The sequence below is a fragment of the Pipra filicauda genome, unplaced genomic scaffold (assembly GCF_003945595.2).
Source record: "Pipra filicauda isolate LSUMZ 115617 unplaced genomic scaffold, ASM394559v2 scaffold313_size859762_pilon, whole genome shotgun sequence".
Classification (NCBI taxonomy): domain Eukaryota; kingdom Metazoa; phylum Chordata; class Aves; order Passeriformes; family Pipridae; genus Pipra; species Pipra filicauda.
In genome coordinates, this window is record NW_024104436.1 from 318,831 (window position 1) to 341,376 (window position 22,546).

At 41.3% G+C, this 22,546-nt stretch overlaps 1 protein-coding gene across 2 annotated transcripts in view; it reads right to left on the reverse strand.

Moving 5' to 3' along the window:
• The window catches only part of APPL2 (adaptor protein, phosphotyrosine interacting with PH domain and leucine zipper 2), a 34,169-nt gene extending 14,678 nt beyond the window's left edge, over window positions 1-19,491 (reverse strand). Inside the window, exons 1-7 of one of the 2 annotated variants that reach the window (XM_027715100.2) lie at window positions 19,351-19,491; window positions 14,371-14,469; window positions 5,162-5,221; window positions 4,585-4,656; window positions 3,171-3,258; window positions 584-625; window positions 406-464 (exon numbers count right to left, since the gene is read on the reverse strand). In XM_027715100.2, coding sequence (XP_027570901.1) covers window positions 406-464; window positions 584-625; window positions 3,171-3,258; window positions 4,585-4,656; window positions 5,162-5,221; window positions 14,371-14,469; window positions 19,351-19,404 — 474 coding nt within the window. In that variant the 5' untranslated portion in view covers window positions 19,405-19,491. The remainder of the gene's footprint in view (window positions 1-405; window positions 465-583; window positions 626-3,170; window positions 3,259-4,584; window positions 4,657-5,161; window positions 5,222-14,370; window positions 14,470-19,350) is intronic. The other variant, XM_039383519.1, reaches the window with a different exon arrangement.
• Between the last annotated feature and the right edge of the window lie 3,055 nt (window positions 19,492-22,546).

Consider the following 22,546-nt stretch of genomic DNA (forward strand, 5'->3'; position numbering starts at 1 on the left):
GGAAGGTGGACGTGAAGAAATGGAACACTTTAGAAACAGCAGACACAAGGCTACATGACAGTTCACAATGAATTGTATTCAGTGATGCTGCATCATCACCTCAGCTGTACAACAGTAGGCCTACACAAATCTATTTATAGCCATTTGGATGGCCTCTGCCTGAAGAGCTCCCATGGACCTGAAGGGCACTAGTTCAGCACAATATTTGATCACTTGCCTAACTTGGGAGAAAACAGGTATGACTTTGCTGAGTTGATGTTGAAAAGCTTTGTGTCTGCTTGGAAACAAAATCACAAGTACTCTCAAGCTGCTGTGAATTTAAGCGATGAACTCTCCAAAGTTCCTAAGTGAACAGTGATGCAGACAGAATGGCTGAGGAAAACATTTGCTTTTAATGTTTGTTACCTTTTCATTTTCTTTCCTTTTCGGTAACCTGCTATACTTTGCCATGGACACGTCATGTTCTGTAGACAAAGAATATTATTGTTTTTAGAAATGTGATGTGTGCATGCATAGATTAAAAATGTCTTCTGTGATACAACAAGTGCACACAAACAGAAACAAACAAAACAGGGACACATACCATTGCTAGCAAGGCCAAAAAGGTCCTTCAATGTGCTTACTTCTGGAAAAGAGAAATCAAATATTCAAAGTAAAAACTGCTGTAAACACTTTGTTCAACTGAGACCATTTCTGGCATGTTCATTGCCCAAGTCACTTCCAGCCCTTTCACAGCAGAGATGTATACATTGTGCCTGCCTTGAAAAGGCTAAACCATATCAGCTGCTAGAGAAATGAATAGGCAGGTAGCAAATTAAGGGTGAAGTGAGTTTACTTATTGAGCAAGTTGACACTGAAAAAGATGCCTTACCTGCCAGTGTCATTTACCCAAAGAAGCATCATTTTTGTTATGGCAAAAGGCTGACCAGTATCATAAAAGATCAGCAGTTCTGAACAACTTCCTGACAATGCTTATGTGATACTGAGAAATCTAAGACCCATACATCTAAGAGATCATAGAATCAGCTGGGTTGGAAGGGACCTCCGAGATCATGAAGTCCAACCCTTGATCCTCTACTGCTGTGGTTACTAGGCCATGGCACTAAGTGCCATATCCAGTCTCCTTTTAAAAATCTCCAGCGACGGAGAATCCACCACTTCCCTGGGCAGTCCATTCCAATGTCTGACCACCCTCTCTGGAAAGAAATTCTTTCTAATATCTAACCTAAACCTCCCCTGGCACAACTTGAGACCATGCCCTCTTGTCTTGCTGATAGTTGCCTGGGAAAAGAGACCAAGCCCCACCTGGCTACAACCTCCTTTCAGGTAGTTGTAGAGAGTGAGGAGGTCTCCCCTGAGCCTCCTCTTCTCCAGGCTGAACAGCCCCAACTCCTTCAGCCTTTCCTCATAGGACTTGTGCTTGAACTAAAGCCCCTTTCCTGTACATAAATCTTCCTCAAGGTGAAACATTTTTTGCTAAGTTTCTCCATTAAAAGAAATATGCATCTAACACATCTGACAGCTCGCTGTGGTACTTCTGTAACAAGCACTGGCCACGAGTTTCTGATACAGGTAGGAAGAAGACAAACTAAACAACTTTACAAGTGCTGGGCACAAGCTACTACATTCATTAGTGTCCACACCAATGAATGCTTTAACTGACAAAACTCTCTCAAAAAGCTACAAAGAAAGCACATTCACAAGAACAGACATTATGCAGCTGTGAAAATACTAAAGGGAAATTGTAGGAGGTCATCATGGTGTCTGATTATTTTTAAGTCCCTACTCATTAATCAGCTTCACACCATTTTTTTCTCCCCAGGACACTTCATCATGACTCTGATGCAGAAAGACAGAAATTCTTGGCACGTGTGACTAACTTGTACCTAGAGGTTTTTACAGTATTCAATACAAGGATGTAACAAGGTTAAAAGTAAAAACAATAACGCAGTTAATCTTCCTTGCTTCCTAGTTTGATGCCTCAAGGAAATTTCAATAGGGCCAGGCCTCTACTAAAAATGCTCTTGTGCAAACTGTGTCAGAAAAAAACTGAGGTTGCGATGGATAGAACAAAAAAAATTTTGACTTCCAGGGAAGCTGAAGAAACTTTCATTTTTTGTCATGAAGCAGTGAGGCTTTGGTTGCAGGCTTTATATGCATTTTCATGTATTTTTTTATCAACAAGAGGGAAGAATCCACAAACATGGAAATAGAATTACTCTATCAGTGAAGCCTCATTAAAGAGGTGAAAAAGTGTTTATAGAACCAACATCATACCATCCAAATCCTGCTTTATATTTGACATTATATGATAAACAAGATAGTCATTAACAAAGACACCTGGATGTCTTCACAATTTCAAATGAGATACTATAAAGAACTTGTTTTGCTATAGTTGTTTTGTCTCCCATCAAAATGATGTCTATAAAAAGTACATAAATGGGACTGAGATTAGTGGAATGAGCAGTGGACTTTAATAAAAACAAAAGAAAGAAAGAAAGAAAGAAAGAAAGAAAGAAAATGCTGCAATAAACATTCATGTTTCTGTTGCATGAGTAGGTAAGAGTGTCCTTGACCTTCAGTATGAGCTTGTTTCTTTTGAAATTACACCAGATGTTTGCATTACTGCCTTGCTGTTTAAGTAATGAATTTCCAAATTTGTGTAATCAGGTTACTTGGAACCACCCTTGCATAGCAAGGATTTAAAGAGGACTGTTTCCTCAAAAGAGAGGGAATATACTAGTCTCTGAAGTTAAAAAAAATTCTTGCTTGTGTTTGTCTAACAGCCCCAAATTTCTGAAGTGGGATAAATTCTGTTTGCAAGCCAGATCCACTGCTAAGCTGCCCTTCTTTAGACAATTATAACATCAATGACTTCAGGAGAATTGACTAGTGTAAAAGCAGAGCGATCCAGCAAAGAACAAAGCTGTGTATTTTCAAACTTCCACCATATGGTGCACAAAATGTTATGTGGTGAACTTGAACTGGTTTTTGCCTGAGTAAAAGCATCCACCTGTCAATGAAATTCTGTAGCAGGAAAAAAAAGTGACACAAAAACTTTTCTGTTAATCATCAAAGAACAAATTATTACATGGCATTATGTATCAGTTTATGATGAAATAAGCAAGAAGGAACACGTGAGGAAAATGAAAACTTAGAATAAAATTTACCTGTGAGATCTTTTTCCCGAAATTGTATTATTGGGAGAACCATTGTATCCGCAAGCTGTTTTGCCAGTTCAGAATGAAGGATATTGAGCTGAAACAAAGAACAGAGGAATGTTCTAAGACACAGTGTAAATAAATAAAAAAACACTTCCCAGCCTGCCATTTATTCCCGGCAGACAAAAAAAAAAAAAAAGGAAAAAAAAAGATATAACGTACTTCAATGCTTAAAATACATTTCTCAAGATATCCAATACAGGTGGGGATTTTTTCCTAAATGCTTAATTCCTGCCTGGTATTTTTCATGGATCCAAAAACTTTTCAGTTCCCACATAATGTATTAGGGCAGTTCACTTGACTGCCCTAATTTTCATGCTTAACACAGCAGGATTTAAACTGTAATTAGCCTTTATTAACCTGTTTTTGTTAGTCTCTACACCATGGAGTTACATTCCCACCATGATGACTAGACTCATTCCATTCATGAGGGTTACCTCGAACACAATCACAACAGGGGACAACAAATGCTCCTTTGAAGTATCCCCTGAGAGCACACAGTGCAATGAGAGAAGCCTAAAGAAAAAGTAAACCTTTGGGATTCCTCTCACTGTATCATTGAGTTATCCACGGGCTCTAAAATTTTTAACTTACTTTTTGCCCCACAACCCTATTTCCTGTCCCAAACAGCAGACCTCAATACAGACTTTTGCTTTCTTAATGAAAATTGAAAGTAGACTAACAAGAACAACACATCTCTGATGGCACAGCCCTGCTCACAGCAGAAAGAGTGATGTGACAAATGATACTTAAGCAAGAAGGAGCTCAATATTAAGATTATCTTGAAATGTTTTATGGGCAGGTCAACAGAAGCATTTAGAAAGACTCCCAATACTTAGCAGAAACCTACAGGGAATAGAAGTGTTCAGTGCACACAGCTGCAGTACCCAACCTGTTTTCACCACACAGCACTGCAGCCTTCCCCAGACACCTTTGGATTCTACAGGATCTCACAGCAACTAAACTGCAACTTCACTAATTCACAGCTGCCCTGCATCTATATCTGGCAAATTTTGGCTCAAACTACAGTGTTTAAAGCTTAGAAATGTAAATATCATTTTAAAATGGAATTAAATAAAAAATTGCCCCAGCCTACATGACACATCCTATTTCAGCCTTTTTTTAGGTTCCCTTAAGAAGTTCAGCTTTGCTCTCAGGACAGCATGTGGAATGAAGCCACAGAAACAGCTCTTAACATTACAGAAGGATGATATTATACTTCCTTATCCTGAATTGAATGACTCTCTAAAACCCAGGCACAATCTAGCCTTCAGTGGAAAGGCTCAGAATCAAAAGGACAGACTCAAAGAAAAACTCCTTATATTCTATATTGTAAGAATAGAATATTAGCAACTCAAATTACCTCATCCACAACTTTTGAAAAATAATGAAGGGTAGATATCACTTCTTCATCTCCTTTGCCTAAGGCAAAATGCTGGAAATAGAAACACATATTTGGTCTGTAAATCAATAAAGGTGAGTATAAAATACAACATGTATTTTACTACAAAGCTAATGAATAATCCTACAAAATGCAATAAATGATAAAACTAAATTAAAAAACAGAAACTCATTAATACACATCCTTTTACCCTGCTCTTCTTGTTTTAAATTAAATGGATTTTGGACAACACTTAATTCTTATTATAATCATTTTAAAGTCACAGTCATGTAACAGGAGCAAACTGGTTTGTATCTTGATAAGATTATTAACTCAAATTTTGCACCTTTTTGGGGGGTTTTCTTTGGTTGGTTGGTTTTTTTTAAGATTCTCAAGAATGACCTAACTCCCTTCAACATCCTGGGGAATTTCACAACAGCCTTCACATGAAACTAAGTAAAGCGAATGCCCTGAGCAGTTCTGGAACACACATTATTTACACAGACTTCTTCACAAGTGCTGAGGCAGAAAAGAAATCAAAGTCATATGCTGGACATACCTGCTTTTCATAGGCAAGGAGCTGCTTTGAAAGCTGTTGTGTGGCAAGACACATTTCATTCTACAAAAAAAAAATGACATGTTAATAGAAATAATGAAAAGTCCTTAGCTCTGCTGTTACTACTACTTTGTTACCAGCTTCTTCACTGAACCTGAACCTACCCACACAAACATTCAATTGTGTGTAAGCAACTAGTCCCAAAATACCTGCATAGAGAAGCAGCAATAACAGGTATACTTCAGACCTAATCAACACATGGTTTAATTACTCTGAATAGAAGTAAGATTTGGGGGTTAGTTTTGGGTTGGGTTTCCCCCACTCCAAAAATATATCAAAGCTAGAACAATCTCAAACACGTAAGCCACCATTCCAGCATAAGAATGTTTCATATTGGTTAATCATCTTTCCCCAAAATCTACATCAATAAAGAGAACCAGCAGATGGGCCTTCATAATGCATTCATGCTCAGGGAATGTGCCAATGTAATTACAGTGCTTTAAGTGGATACAGGAGCACAAAACAGCTCATCTCTATTCTCATGGCTACACCAGCCAATGAAAGCACACACATCCTCAAGACGTGCTTACTCAAGGCAAGACTTGTAGGGAAGGCATATAATTTTGCTTGACAGCTGGAAAAAACAGACAAGCATTTGGACATGTCAATCTTTAATCAATGTATTTCTAACACTGGTATATCAGCTGCTGTATCCCTGATTTGCTAACAATGACTTAAAACTAGAAAAAAAGAAAAAGGGGAAGGGGTAACTGGGATCTGTCTTAATCCCTGTCAGATCTTTCTCTTCCTCAGTAATGCAGAAAACTAATCACTTTTAATTTAATTTTAACCTTAACACAAGCTATTCCTGTCTCCAAACACATAAGGCCATAGAAAGTTTATAAAACTAGAGGTAATGTCTGAACTGCTTTAATAGAACCCTTTATACTGGGGCTGATTGAGAAAACCATTAAAACTGGGACAGAGTTTGTGTGCTCTCTTATTGTCTCTTGTCATCTTGAGCAAGCAGAGCAAAGCACAGTAAGCCATCTGGGCCAGAGATCCTGAAACACCCTTTACTGTGTCCTGATGCCACGTCTGACATAAAGTATTACATCCTGATGCCTTCATACCACCTTGACATGTCAGGAAGGAGGGTTAATATGGGCATCAAGGCCCAAACATTTAGTCAGTCTTAAGTACCCAAGTATTCAGAAAAAAACACAGCCAGCCACAGCCCAGGTAACAGCAGCTGTATGCAAACACATAGCAGGAAAAACTGAGTGACATGATTCTGACCATCTTAAAGCACTCTGGTGGTAACACTCAGAGGTGGGTGGAGATGGGGTAGTAGAGGTCTTCCAAGGTTGTGCTTTATAATAAAAAACAAACCCTGTTAAGGGCTCAGGCAAGGATAGGAACGAGCCCTAACTATCTGCCCCCAAGCTACAATAATATCTGAGAAACTTTACTACCTTCGAAGCAGAGCTAGCAAGCAATGAGCTGGTGACAGGAAGGATGGGACTCCTTGCATGTATAACATGACATTAAAAGGGGTTTGTTTTTTGTTTGTATGCACGTGGGTGGAATTTAAGATTACAAAAAGAAGCAGAGGTTCTCAGACGTGGGATCTTTTTCATAAACACAACCTCAAAGAGAGAGCTGAGTAATAACTGCAAGAAGACTCAGTCCCCACACAGCAACTGTGATGCCACCTGTAAGATGTACAGCTGGGTCAGAGTGAGAGAAATCTTTTGAAACAAACTGAGTATTAGAAACAAGCTCTTTCCCCCCCCACTTTTCGTTTCAATTTACTTATTCCTGCAAAGTCTGCAATTGTGTTATCTGCTCTGAAGTTGGGAAATACATTCTTCTGGGTTAAACTTGCTAACACTAGAAGAAGCTTCAGAATAATGGGCTGACACCAAAGGCATCCTTTTTTTGTTAGCCATCCCCCAAGCTTCTACCAGTCTGGTTTTTAAAGACTGAACCCTCAATTTCCTCACATAATGTTCAAAGAGTAACAAGGAGCATTATTACTCATCACATGGGACATACACGTGGGACAGTTTGAAGATGGCAATGCAAAGAGCTGTGTGGAATAAGCAACTTCCAGTGATCACTACTCCCCAGGAGTAGTCTCCAGTATGTGATAGGATAATAGAGGAATACAGAAACCCTGAGGGTCTCAAAGGGCTGTACATTAACAACACCTTCCCAAGTACATGATCAGGTAACAGCAGTTAACTAGAGATGCCAAGAAGACATTCGTAGCATGCTACTCCAGATACAGAACAAATTGACAGATGTGCCTGACACAAAACTTACTTTTGGATTTTAGGCTGATTTTGGGACAACAGTTCCATGCATCATTCATAATGTATTTCTCATTTATAGTCTCAATTCTTTGTGTCAGAACACCACTTGTTACTCAATCCCTACCCCAAGTGGGAGAGTTAATCCTGGGTCCTTCATCCTCTCTCCCAACACCTGCCAGACTTAGTTCCCGTTAGAGGCACAAAGTCATTCATTGTATCACTTGGGAAAACAAACAAACAAACAAACAAAAAATCAAAACAAAACCAAACACAGGCACACCCCCAAAAGCTGTAAACAAATCAAATCAAGCTATCAAGTTGAAACTCAGTCCATTGCACAAGGAACAGGAAGCAGGCAAAGTGCTCTGCTGACCTAGTGGTAATACTGCATTGCTAAGCACGTTAATCTGGGAAAGTTTGGTTTAATCCTCCTTCCATTTCTTCCTAATCAGCCTTTTCCCCTCCCCCCACTCTGCTACCAATCAGTCTCAAGACTTAGAAGTCTTAGAAGAATTTGCATTGCTTCAGTTGACAGATCCACTAAATCCAGGCAAATCATTTTAACAGGTTTTAATCTATTTGCAAGACATTTTCCCACGGAATACAGCAGCATTCATTTCCTTTATCCTGAAGTGACTGAAATTCAGTATACCACAGCAAAAGAAAAAACTATGATATGATCCTGACTCCACATCACCTTAACATTTCAGAATTCATCACACATTTATGGAGTGGAGAGCTATTCATGAAATATCGGGCAGAAACTCAATAAAATCCTGAACAGAAATCAAAGTATTCTAAATGAAGGCAAACTTAACCAGTACTGGGCCTTGCACATACAGTCATCTGCACTAAAAGGTTTTACTTAACAGGGAAAACACTACTGCAGTATTAATGTAAAAAAAGTGTACCAGAAGGAAGGAAGGAAGAAAGGAAGGAAGGAAGAAAAGACTGTATGTAAATAAGCATAAAGCAATCAGCAGTGACTACAGATGTGCTGACTTTTTTTTTTTTTCTTTAACTTTGGCTGGCATGATAGCCCTAGGAATAGATTTTTATAGAGTTCACTAAGTCCAATTCAAATGTGTAAGGTAATGGAAGTTGTATCTTCAATCTATTATTAATCTACCAAAAATGAAAAACCATTGATTAAAAAACCAGTTTAATTCTCAACTTATTTCTGTACCTCACCCTATCTTCAAATAACTCAGCAAAAAAAAAAAGTCCAACTTATTTTCTGATCTAGTGCCAGAGAAAAGGCATGTGATTTTTTATGTGTTGACTCCACCTTCTTCACTGTCACTACCTTCACTACCTTTATTCATGAAGCTGTCCATATCATCAGAAGAGAGTATGATTTTTCTATAACCTCTTTGCAATAAATATCCACACCATTAACCATTTACCAGTGAGGCAATCCATCCATTTTTAGAGTATCTTCTTGTATTTTTCCAAAATCAACTCTGAGGAATAATCTGCTGAAGTCTGAAGATATTTCCATAGACAGCTGTCTAACAGACTACAAATCTGGAGGCATGTAAAGGATGAAGTTGAGCTAGAAATTAATATCTACAGACACAGAACTACTCCAGCATGTCAAATTCCAATCCCAATATAATGAAGCTTTCTGCAAAGCAACTTTCCTATGCCTGCTAAAGTTGGCATTTTTAAAACCCTACAAGTAACCAGCACAGAGCAGTGTTTACTTCATGTAAACAACAAGATACTGGTAAAGGTCTGCACTGGTCTGCACTATGAACGTGCAGAATGACACATAATAAAATTTAGCTTACATCTGGGAAAGCTTAATGCCCCATAAGTGAGGAAAAAAAACAGGTTAAGGAGAAGGTCCATGAGGTAGTTGCAGCCTTCCCGTCCTTTGAGAACTAGGCAGCACATCTACCTTCAAATCAGGCACAGCACAAAAAGAACTGGGTCTTGATGCAACTGTTTTATGCAGCTCGATTTATATGTGCTTATCATCTTTCTACAAAGTAGAATTCTCCAGCAATCTAGTAAATGGCACAGTCCTACAGGCTTAGGTTTGCATATTAAATGGCTTGGAAACATGAATCCAGAGTTGCAAGGAGCTAAGCCTCACCAGGGTGATCAGGCTGTGCAGCACTTTACAAGATCAGGCTAACATATGGCTTGCCCTGCTGCTGGTTCACAGCATGGCATTCCGTCCTCATAAACAGGAACAGCTCAGCAGAGGATAGATTCAAGAAATAGAAGACACTAGGCAAAGCTCCACTGTAAAGCAGCAAAAGCAGCTACAATAGGATGGCTAGTTCAGTATGGAAATAATCTCTCCAGCTTCCTTCAAAACAATTACTATCAGCAAGGTACATTTATGCTTCCTCAAATCTCCAGATCCTGCTTAGTGCAGTGTCAACTTGCTTCTGGGCATGGTGACAACTCCAACTTTATAGGCAATATTAAAACCAACTCCCATGCCTTTGTTAACACATTAGTGCTCACGTGGTAATGTGCTGATTACCTCTGTTAGCAACATACGGTGAACAGGCCTCAGGAAGGTAAGAGATATATGATGCACACTTACAATGAATATGGAACAAAAATACAGGACTTCACAGGAGTCAGTGCTGACAACTGCAGTTTATTGCAAATGTTTATCCTTTCTACTATCTATTGAAGCTCCTCTATGTGGAACCGCAAGTTTACAAAATGCTAACTTAAATTTTATTCCTTAAAAGGTTTCGGGAAAAAAAGTCTTATAATTTGAAAAGGGAACACAATAGTTCCCTTACACATTAAAAGAAAAACTGTATCGGTGCTTACTTGCTATTTAAGCAAGAACTAATTTAAGAACCCTGAACACTTGGGGTTAGCTCTACAACATAATAAATATAAAAATTCATGCACACCCTAGAGAGCCTGACACCTATCTACTGAGTCACAGCCTAGTGAAGGCAATGCACAGGAAAATGAAACAAGCAGCACTGTAGAAAAATGCAGACTTGAGGTGTCCTGAATTTGTGGAGAGAAGTAACACTGTTATGAAGCACTACCTAAAACAGCCCTGGACAGATTCAAGCTGTCCTGATTCCCATGTAATGTGGTACCTATAAACCAAGACTATTCCATAATTGTCAAGAGTTTCCTTAAGAGTCTGGACATAAAAAGGCAGTGAGCCCCAGAGGTTGTTGCAGCTTTACCTGTGTGACTCTGGAATTACAAGACAACTGCTCACAGAGATACAGATGCTGAACAGAATTACACTTCACAGTTCCCATGCTGTCCCCTCTCCAGATGTATCTATAAAGACAGCATGTGTTTCTTTTTACTCCCCTTCAGTCACCACTGCCCCTCGTATCTAGACAGATTTGTCTGGACTCGTGACATGAAACCTATTTACAGTGACAAAATACTGCATCTTACTTTCCTTTAACCTGCTTAACTGTTTATCCCTTCTAATAGTCAGCAGAGACACAACAGTCTCCTGACTTTGCTAAATGGCATTTTGTTTCAAGTGAAGATCCCAGCTCAGCCATTTCTACAGCATGATGGAGAACTGGAAATAATAGTAAAGCTCTGAAAATCCCTTACTGTGACAGTGGTAAGTCAGGAAGGTAAACTGTGCACACTTTGCTCATACGCCATTGCAAGAGCCTCAGCACTGTAACTTGAGTAAACTGAATTTTCTAACAGTCTTTGCTTGCTGCATTATATATTGGTCAGGTAATAAAATGTACAGAATGACAAACACAACATTCACAGAACTCAGCAGTAATGCCAGATGCAGCATCAGGGCTTGCTTGCAAGGAGGAAGAACTACAGGAATGAACTCTGCAAGGAAGATTTCCTCTACAAGACCGATATCATGATAACTACTTCAGGGTACCACAACACAGATGGGAGAACTACAGAAGGAAGTATAATATATACTCACAAGGATGTGGTTTATTTGATGAACATAAAAATGCTTCACTGTATTTACACACGTGGGTTTGCCAGATCAACCAAACCTCACTCCTCAAGCACTGCTTTTGGTTCCTGCGACTTCTCCTCAATCATGGCATCATACACTGCATCTGCCTCGCAGCCTCTTTTTCACTAAAGATCTCCACGTGCAGGAGAGAGTCACCACTCCGTCACACCTGGTGTGGGTGCCCAAAGAGGTGAGAGCACTGTCCCCATCCTGCAGAGCAATCAGAGGCTCGTGACATTCTGAGGGCCTTGCACCCAAAGGCAACCTGCTGGCAATGTATCATCCAACTCCAGCCTGTCTGTTATTGGCCTTTCCACGTCCAACAGCTCCAGGTGCCTGAGCAGCATATCCACTGCTACACCCTGTGACAGGATGCTGCAGATCCCTCCTTACAGTCTTTAAGTCCTGCTTGAATACACATAAGTCTGAAAAGATGTTTAAAAAGATTCCCATTTTCCTAAGGGTTTTTAAAAACTCTGGGCAAATATTTCTCTTTCACACTGCTTTCAAATTCGCTGATCGAAGTGTTCAAAGCAGCTTGAGCTGTCAATTTACAAGTTTACTGCTGCTCTACACACAAAACAGTGTTTTGAGACAACTATATGCATATATCCACAAGGATAATTAACAGCATGCAGTTAGTACTAATTGCTACTTCCCTGAGACTTTGCACTGAATCCATTCAGAACCACTAACTATTGTTATTTGATCACAAGCTACAGTGGTTTGAATTACATGAAAATTTGAGTTTTCATCACAAGAGACACCAAGCTTCTAGTAAACTACTCCAAAAGGATCTTGAAAACACGGTTAAGACATGTAGGAAATGTTAGAAATGTTACAGTTCAGAACAAAGTTAGGAAGAAAACAAAATTACCATTTTTAAAACTGTCGTAAGTGTTTTGAGGGGTTATAAACCCTTAATTTCCAAAACTGCGGACTAGTACAACTCACTGCTTTGTCTGACTGCCATGACTGTGATTCCAGTCATTTTTATGGTCATTGCCTTAAAGTAGGTCAGTAACCGTAATTCCTATTTTACAGATAGGGAAATCAGAGCAGGGGATTGCAATGACTTTGCAAAGAGAAAATTTGACTTTGCAGAGAGAAAATTTAAGTCAGGAAAACAAAAAGGCAAATTCAGAAACTGACTTCTCCATACTCTCAGCTTTTACAGGGTTGGTAGCACATGCTGCTCCTGAGGCCCAGACAACGTGTGTCCTAACAACACAACAAAAATTCTTTTTCTCTCAAGTTGTGATTAGTCAGCCAAGAAATATTACACATAGATTTTTCTTAACTGTCCATTGAGGTTTAGTAGGCAATTCAGCATTACCTTTCTATTTCTACTTCTCAAAATGGCATAAAACTCTGAAGACATATTTCAATACTCACAAGTGACTGAATATATCAAACTAAAGCAGTGTTCAGGAAAGAAGTGGCCAAGAAGTGCTGGGAAAATGAAGCAGACTCAGTAGTACTGCAAAATACAGATGGGTAAATGCGCTGTGACAGTGAGAAGAAAGAGGAAATGTCATAACTGTGGAACAAGAGAAGTAGAGAAGGCTAAAAACCAAGATGAAAAGGAAGAGGCAAACAAAAGCAGATAAAGCATTTTGTCTTAAATCACAGATCAGAGTAACCACTTCCTAAAATGCCACCCTAAAACGTCATTAGCAGGGGAAAAAGACACGTACTCCATAAGCTGGACACTTGAAAATCAAATGTATCTTCTGATTTGCTTCTTTCATCTGTTTCAATCCTACCTGATCTTTGGTGTCAGATTCCTACTATCCAACGTGCCCATACTCTTCCTGCTCTTAAAAGACTCTCCCAAAATGCCCACCACTGACTTTCAGTGCTGATTTCATGTCACCTCTCCAGCCCCTGGCTATGTGCTGCATTGTTTTCTATGTACCTAAGCTGTGCTGTAAGCCTCTGCATTTGCACAAGATCCACGACATGAAGACTTTGAAGCTCGCCAAAGCTGGATCTTCCAGGCGTAGGTCACTAGATCCTGGGAAATTAGTTCTTCCAAGTCAAACTATCAGTCACTCAAAGCGTAGTCCCACCAAATGGACACATACTTGGAGTAGTTTTATAGCTGAACTGATTCCTAATAATATAAGAATCAGAATCAGGCACTCTTCCAGTAAATTCAAAATATCCCCATTGTCCTCATCTCTCTGTGTACTCTGATTTACTGGTTTAAGAATAGAAAAGCTGTTTCTAGGGAACTCAGGTATCTAACCTACATAAATTCTTGCAAAAATTCCATGACATACTGTGTATGTCTTTCAAGACCTAGATAGGGTATTTTGAAATATCTAGTTTTATGCACATGGGAATCAGCTTCACTGAAAATCACTCAGATTTACAGTAACCTTTTCCAAAGCACTGGATATAATTTCGAGGGGATTCAGTCATCTAGGTCATGTAAGTACTTTAGAAAATGTTATTTTTTCTGCTCCTGCTCCCATATTTTTCACTCTGGCTACTGTAGGTACTTGACTTCAGTATGATCCAAAGTGCACATTCTCTCTGTAATCAATAGACACAGACAGCTCCCTCCAAAAGGTGAGTCACAGCATCTAAGTTAGGTGCCTAAAGTCAGTGTGAGTACCTGTGTATTGTGTTTACGTTTAGGTAAGCAATTTTGTCAAGACTGGCCTTTCAATGCACCCTAAGGTAAGGACATACCACAATTTTACTTTCATGAATTGCTTGGAGACAGACAAAGAAAACAAGATCTTTTTCATAAATATGACTTTTCTGAGCATTAAGGAGGGAAGGGGCTGAGATACCAGATGAAAAACACCCATGACTCCCCTTAAACCACAAGAGGTACAGGTACTTTGCAACTCTCATGTAAATAACAGCATCATAATAGCAATTCATCTTCTACTCCACCGGGAACAAAAGAAACACAAATGAAAAATTACCTGAGCACCATAGACTCGTTGCATTGCCTGAAGCAACTGGTTTGTATATTCAGTAAGGGTTCCTGCATCTTCTTCAAACACACTGAGCAAAGACCGAGTCTTCAATAAAAGAAAAAAAAAGCAAATGGTTTTAATCCTGAGTGGAAATATTAAAAAGAATCATAAGCAAATCATAGCAAAAAATAAAAATCAATCAGAAATAATAAGCCTTTACCTTTGCTTGATTTTGTTTATTCAGAATCTCGAAACACATAGAAATTAGTTCTTGTATTATGGATAGGTAAACTGAGATATAAGGAGGAGAAGTGATAAAATGCTATGGCCAAATCCTGACTCCCAGTCTCTTGCTCCAGCTAACAGACAGTCCTTCCAACATAATTAGGAATGTAAAAAATCCTGAATATCTGCCTGCTGACTACAGTAATTCAAACCATGTTAAGGACTCTGGGTCAAACACCACTGCTTGCTCACTTTACTTCTCTAATGTCAGACTGCATTAAAAGCACCCCTTTCCAATGAGATAATTTACACAGTATTGTTCACTCTCAACTGTCTTGAGCAACTCTTACAGGGCCACTGCCAAAGTGAGCTGATGTAATGAGACCAAACAACTGAGTGTTCATCTATAACAACAGGCACAAGAGATACACCCACTCAGAGATACCCTGTACTTTCTCCATTCTCCTAACTCATCCTCGTCAGCAAATGGGGACAGGGGAAGAACATAATGACTTGTGTTATCTTAAACACATGAATTCCCTTGGTTTGTTGTAGTGGAATCATCAGGAACAAAGAACTGTGTTGCTGACACAGCTCCTGAGATGAGAAACAAAGATATTTCAAAATAATGCCAAGCTCAAGAATTTGCTAGATCATTACAATAATTAAAGAGGAAAGACTGTCCCTTTAACAAAGTCATGCTCCATCCTTAGTCTTAACTTTGATAAATCCAATCTATTTGATGCTAACTGGAAATGTCTTTCCATCTGTACAGCTAACTCCCATGACAATAATTAGCTTCATCTGCTTAAATGAGGGGCATGCATAAACTCCAGTACTTTCATAAACATGTCAGTCCTGTAACAGAGAAAGTGCTTTAACTATCCCCTATTACAGGAATCTCTAATGTATCTGAAAAATCCGGGTTCGAATTTGGGAAAATTATTTCAAAGTTTTAAGATACTGCACAGAAGGAATATGCATTTCCTCAAGGCGTTTATTCTTCTCTGCAGAACTCTCTGCCCAGACTTTGTTTGTCCTGAAAAACTCAACATCAGCATCCTTCAAGAATCCTGGCCCATGATTCAATATCATTTCATCTCTGCTGAGAAGTATGTAAGAAACTAGTGTTGCTCAGCAGTTAAAATACAGGACTAGGGAGGCAGTCTTCGGATTCTTTCTCAGCATTGAACAGGAGTACCTTCTTACTTTGAGTAACTAAAAGCTCTCAACATTTCACTGTTAATGTGCTCAGCTGTTACAACCCTTCCTACCTTAGAGACAACCCAATAAATGCATTTGGGAAACTAGTTCAAGATCTTAGCACGTAAGGGAACACATAATACCAAGTGCTGTTTTCAAATAAAGAGAACACAAAAACCAAAGAATGGAGAGAAGGCCAAGTCAATGAAATGGATACCAAGAACCCAAACGTACAAAGGACCTTTGTGCAGAACTTCCCTACAAGGATAGTGGCATGATTTTGAGAGTTTTCCACATCAAGCTATTATTTTAGTAACTGAAAACATATTGATTTTCAAAAATATCTGGTTTGAAATGCTTTATTTTCAATGATGCCTTAAAACAAGGAAAATAATGTCAACAAACAATCTTGTATTTACACAGTGCTCAACTCCCTTGTTTTGTGTTACAATGGCACATGAAATGCAAAGGGTATGAAGATGGTTAAAAATAAACCTAGAGAAAGCAAAAATTTTAAAACTTGCATGTTTATCAAGACAAATATCAAGCCAAAACTAAAAGATTATAAAGAAATTGCCTGAAGTAGGCTACGAATCACACACTTCTGCATGCTGGAAAAGGCTCTCAAACACAGGAATGTCAGCTACATTTGTAAATCTTACTGAATTTTTGCAGGTTCATTTTTTCAGATGTCTAAATATGGGTTGAAGTAGAACAGCTCTGGGAAATAATTTCTGAAAGTCTTGGCCTCTGTTATTACCACGTTGTTCAGCAATAATAAAAACAGTAAATGATTCAGGCAGTTTGGAAATTACTCTTGGAAACTTTCACATTTAGGAATACCATTTTAAATCACTGCAACAAAATACCAGCATGTGTATATTTTCGTTGTTGCCGTTTTGACAAATTCTGGAATAGCAGCTAATGCTGCTGAAATAAACCAGTAATCCAAATATTAAGATAACATTTAGGAGGCCCCATTAATTGCAACACTATCTTGACTTCTGGAAAGACAGAAAAAAAATTTTCTGCTTTCATGTAAGTATTTCCCTTGGTTTTAGCATGACTGCTGATGTAAATTTCTCTCCATTTTGTGGCCAAACACTTCAAAATTAAGACACTTCTTACAGCTTCTTTCAGCCTTTGCCTGGAGACAAATCAAGACAAAAGTACTGTATTGCTGAGGAGAGAAACCAAGTTTCAGAAACCTGATGAAGAAATAACTTTGGCCTAATTCTCCTCTGTCTTGCACGTAATCTACGTACTTCACAGAGTTTATACAAAGTGAGGTTATATCCTGACTTCACCATCCTTTTGCATTGCTCTAAGTGACGGCACAGAGAAAGGAGAATCAAGTCCCTTTACACAGAAGTAAACAATCCTGTAAGATGCTATGCTGCGTGTTCTGCGGGACAGAGACTGACTTTTTGCCTTGATTTTGCAGCACCTGGCACAGTGACCCTGTTGTGCTGTGAATCTAAAGCTCTCCCCAGGAAAAGAAGTAATGAAAATATAAAAGACTGAAAAAACCCACTCCTGTTCCCTTCATCAAAAAATTATATTTTAGCAATATTGGGTCGTTATAAAAATTAAAGAATGTCCCTCCCTCCAAAAGCTGTAGAACTTGAACAAAAAGTATTGACCAAATCAAGCCAAAGCATCCTGAAAATACTCAAGTTTATGCAGGCCACAGTATTCCAGTAATTGCAAAGGAGATGTTAACAGCCTTCGTTTCAGGTCAGAAGAAAGATGAAGACCTCCAAATTCAATTCAGTGCATTGTTCAGCTGCTTGAAGTCAGTGTTACATTTTTAATCATGGAGGGAAGTGTTGACTGAAGAGGTAAATGAGTTCACTTATCCTGTGTGTCCAGTTCTTCAGCTTCAGGATACAGTGGAAAGGTTAACACTAAAAATGTCAGTAACTGCCTATAATAAATCTAACATATTTTGGTAAACTGCGGAACACAGAAAAGTTCAGGCTGGCAAGGAACTCTGCACATCGCCTTGTTCAAACCTCTGCTCATCGCAGGGCTAACTCTGATGTTACATCAGGTGACTCAAGGCTTTTTCCAGTCCAGTTTTTAAAATTCCCAAGGCTGATCACATACATGCTGTACAAAACAAATGATGAAAATCTTTCTTACTAGGATGGGATTTCATGAAATTACAGAAGAACAGGATAAGAGGAGGTTACCAAGATGAGTCCCAAGGCTCATTAAGTCTTGACAGGTGCACATCCAATCTTTCTTTTAAAATGCCTCATGACAGACTCCATAACATGTGACAGCAATATGCTCCACACCTTACCTATTCATTCCTCCTCTTTATCTATCAGCAGACGAGTTGGGATTACAACACAGGGCTACCTGGGAACAGGATCCATGCTGATCCACCCCACCCTCCCTTCTTCTTTCCCTGTTTCACCCATTACTTTTGTATCTCTGTCTGCACTACACTTTGTCCTCAAGTGCACCTTCCTCACTCCTCTGTGAAATTTCCACTCTTTCCCCTTCCCTTTATTTCTCTCTTCCATGCAAAATTCTTTCCTTCCATCCTCCTTTCCCAGTTCTCGAGGCTTCACACACCTTCAGCCCCTGGAAACATTATGATACGGTGTGTTCTTCGCTGTGGGGCTTGGCTTCCACAGTCCTCAGGGGTCATTTCTGCAGCTGTGTCACATCACGGCTCCAGCAGTGGGGCACAGGGGAGAAGGAGGAACATCGCCCCCCGCCTGCAGTTGGGAAGGAAAGGGCGGCCACCCCCTGCCCTCGTTTCTCAGACTCCTTCAGGAGGTCATCTTCGCTGGGATCTGCCTCATCTCGTCTATCCTTACGGGAAGCTCCTGTATCCGAACCACGGCCCCTGGGAGCGCTCACACCAGCGGGGAGGAGCAGGTACGCTGGCGGTGACACTCCTCCAGCCCACTTCTGCCACCGGGGCCAGGTGACTCTCTGCGCACAGGTGTCCCTTTCCCTGCGGGGGAAGCCAGGGCACCGAGCCATGCCCACCCGTCCTTCGCCAACACACTTCACCTTTCCAGGGCAACCCTGGCAGCCACCGAGCGCACACCGGGACAGGACAGTGCGAGGAAAGAGCCACGGGAGTTTCTCTGAGGGCGGTGAGGAGAAAGGGCGCTGTGCCTCCGCAGTGGTGGACAGCCCCCTTCCCCAGAGACCCGCAGGAGCTGACTCTGCCTGGCTTTCCCCTGACTGATGCCCGGCGGGACACCAGAGCCTCCCCCGCCGCCACACGGTGCCTGCCTCACCGCATCCCTGCTGCCCTCCAGCTCCGACAGGCGAACTCACGCTGACCTACTTCTCGGCCCCGCCGCCCCGTCCCCCTGCACCGCCCCTGTCACCCCTCTCCCCACCGCGGGACGCCGCTCCGCGGCCCTCCCTGCTGCCAGTGCCCCCCGCCCCGGCTGGACCCGCGGGCTGCCCGCCGGCACCGTCCGCCCCGGTGCGTCACACCGACCGACCGACCGACCGACCGCCGGGCGGGCGGCCGAGCCCTCCCCTGGCAGCGGCCCCGGCGTCGCCCCCGGCAGCGGCCGCTACCTGCGGGCTGTCCTGCAAAGCCTCTTCCAAGAGGAGCTTGTCGACGGCGGGCATGTTGGCGCTGCGGCGCGGCGGAGCGTTGGTAGGGAGCGGAGTGCGCGGCGCTGACACGCCCCGGCGGCGGGGCTCGGCGGCGTCCCTCCTTCCGTCCCTCCTTCCCTCCCTCCCTACGTCCGTCTGTCCGCGGCGATCCGCACGCAGCGGGCTCAGGCTGGACGGCTCCGCTGGCGGGGCCGAGGCCGCCCACTCCGCCCATTTCCCGTCCGCTGGAGGAAGCGAGTCACGGGGAAGGCCGGCAGGGGGTGGGTTCCTGCCGCCATTAACTCCTCGGGCCGTGGGGATGGAGGTTCCAGATGGAGGGCGCACCTTCCCCTCCTCCCCGGGCGGGTAGCAGGGCTGGAGTGGCCTCGCACTGCCCCGTTCTGGCTCCATCACCTGGGTGGCAGGAAGGGGGATGCAGTAGGGGCTGTGGATCCCCCCTCAGCAGAGGGAGGTCTCCTTGGTTGTGAGGGGGCGTGGGTGTGATGGAAGCCCGGGGGAGATCACACCCTCCCACTTGGGCTCGTGGGGCTCGAGGAGCTCCCAGCTGTGGGCGAGCCCTTTGGTGTGTCCCTCCGGACATGGCACTCTCTTCGGGTGCACGGCAGGCTGGAGGTGCTGGCAGGGCCAGCCGGCCTGCTGGAGTCCCGGGGCCTCAGGAGAGCTCCCCTTGGTCTGCCCTGCTTTCTGGGACCAGCACGGCTGCTGGCTAAGATGGACCTGCTTACCAGTGACCGACCATCGTTTGTGGCATCTGCATTCGTTCTTGTCCATGGACAACCGCACGTGAAACTGTGAGACCTCAGGGTGCTCCAGGCCAATCCCCACTCAGCCATAACCTTACACTTAGGGAGGTAGAAGGGATGCATCTTAAGTTACTATTCCCTCATGTACTGAGCCATGTTTTTATGACTGTCTCGATGCTGTCTTAATTGTGTTGGATAACTTCAGCATTTGGACAAAAGTAATGTAAGCACAGTCTCGATCTGTATTTAATTATATTCATGTGTTTGAAGGGTGACCACTGCTTTTAGATGCCTTAGCTTCTCTAAAAGTCCAGATCTTGTAGGTGAATTGCTCCATTCTTGTCAGCTGTAGCTTTTGTTGCTCTAGTGTGCCTTGAGACAAAAATGGAGATAGTCAAAACCAGAGTCTCAGAAAAAAACCCCAAACATTTCTAGGGACTTCAGGAAGAATCCTGCCAATTAAACAGAATATGTAAACAAAAATACTGGCTGGAAGATGTTATCGTCTTCGGAGAAATGTCAGTCTTCAGATAACTCACATTGCCGCCCTCTTTTAAAAGAAGAAAAATAATTTTTAAAAAAGCAGCTTGAGTTGTAAAAGAACTCCAAGCATTAACATTGGCCTGCTTTTTGCATCTAAATCCCAGTGGATTTTTCCACTTCCATCATTCTTAAACAATAGCAAACATTTTATATGACAAGGTGATTGCTAATAAAGGGGTTTTTTTTTGCTGATTAAAAGACTACAGAAGCAGGTGGCCTTAAGAAAGTTTTGCAGATCAGCTGGATGATTGTTTGCTTTAATTATGTGTCAGAAATGACCATTGAACCCTGTAATTTTGGCTAAGAGATTTCTGTGTGTCTGACATTGATTGATATTGCTTCTGAAGCTTGTGATAAGACCTTTAACCCAATGTGCCAAGCCATAATGGTGTGACTGCTCCACGGGTCCTGAACTGGATTCCCTGTTCCAGGCCTTTGAGTCAGAACACAGTTCTCACATTCAGTCCCTTTTCCTGCCTGAATAAAGACACTAAACCATAATAAAAATCTCTAGCTAATACCAAAAATACCAAGTATGGCAGTATGGATTTACATAAGGAGAAAACAAAAATAGATATGGCTTTATCATAATAATGTTTCAGAGAATTTTAGAATGGTGAAAAGAGGTCAGAGAATCTTTTTTTTTTTTGACTACAGAATATGAAGTAAGGCACTAGTTAGGCATTAGACTTAAGAATCCATGACTACTTCTGAGCTGATTTGGTCAGTCTCTGTTAAGTCTTATTTTATTTTCTAAAGAGATTTTGAAAACATATTCGAAATTCATGGAGGATGAGAAGACTGTGCTTCTATATCTGTTAAAGTAGCTTCAGGGCATTTTTTTAATATTTCCCAAATACTTCTGTTACATCTCTGCCCCTTTCTTTCCCGCTTTAATCTTGAAATAGTTTAGCAACAGCTCTTCCCTATTGGGTTGAAGTATTTCATTCAAGAAAGCATCAGAGTGATTTGTGGTTTTATTTCACATCATCTTCAGTCCCAAGACCTATAACCTTTAAGGTTTTATCTTGTTCCTTTTGATGGCTTTGTTTAGTCTGAGGTTCAAGTGTGGAAGCCTATTGTCATTCCAAACTTGAGGATAGCTATTTCCAGAACAGGTTCTACTAGTTTAATTTACATTAAACAAAAAGCATTTCAGTAACTTACTGAAGGGTGATGCTTTTAGTAGCTGTCACTCTTTGTTGCATCATTCCTCACACAGCTATGAAATTGGTGGATTGCCTATTTTTAGTGATCAAAACATTTTTATTGAACTTTCCCAATACAGTCCAGTTAGTTTTGAATAAAAAAAAATTGTGCCTATTAGTAATTTACCTTTTCACTGAATTACTGAAAATTGCAATTAATTTCCCAGTCACCTGGCTTTATTAGGTCTCAAGAACTATTCTTTACTTTTGGAAACTCCAAATAATGTTTTAAAAATAATTAAAGTAACCTATAGTACTACCACCAAACGTTTCAACAATTTATTTATACAACAGCACCGGTATTTAAAAAACAAAGTTAGGTACCTTGTGCACAGGCAGACCTTTGGGTAGGGGCTGTCTAAGCCTTTGACACAAGAAGATGCTGTTTCTGGGTTTCACAGGTTTCTGTGCATGGTACCAGTGCTGCAGTGCTGGGCTTCCAGGCCTCAGAAGCATGCTGGAAGCAGCCTGGCCAGTCTTACTCCAGGTGACACACGTCCAGGGCACTCTGCACTGCCTGTGCTGCAACTGGTACCCAAAGAAGGTTCTTCAGAGCTGTCTCAGTAGCTTTACATTGCCCATCTGGAAGACAAGTGGCATGGCATTTATCTTGTTGTGTGGTCCAGGAGCTGCTCACTGCACTGGGCAGTGCAGTGGACT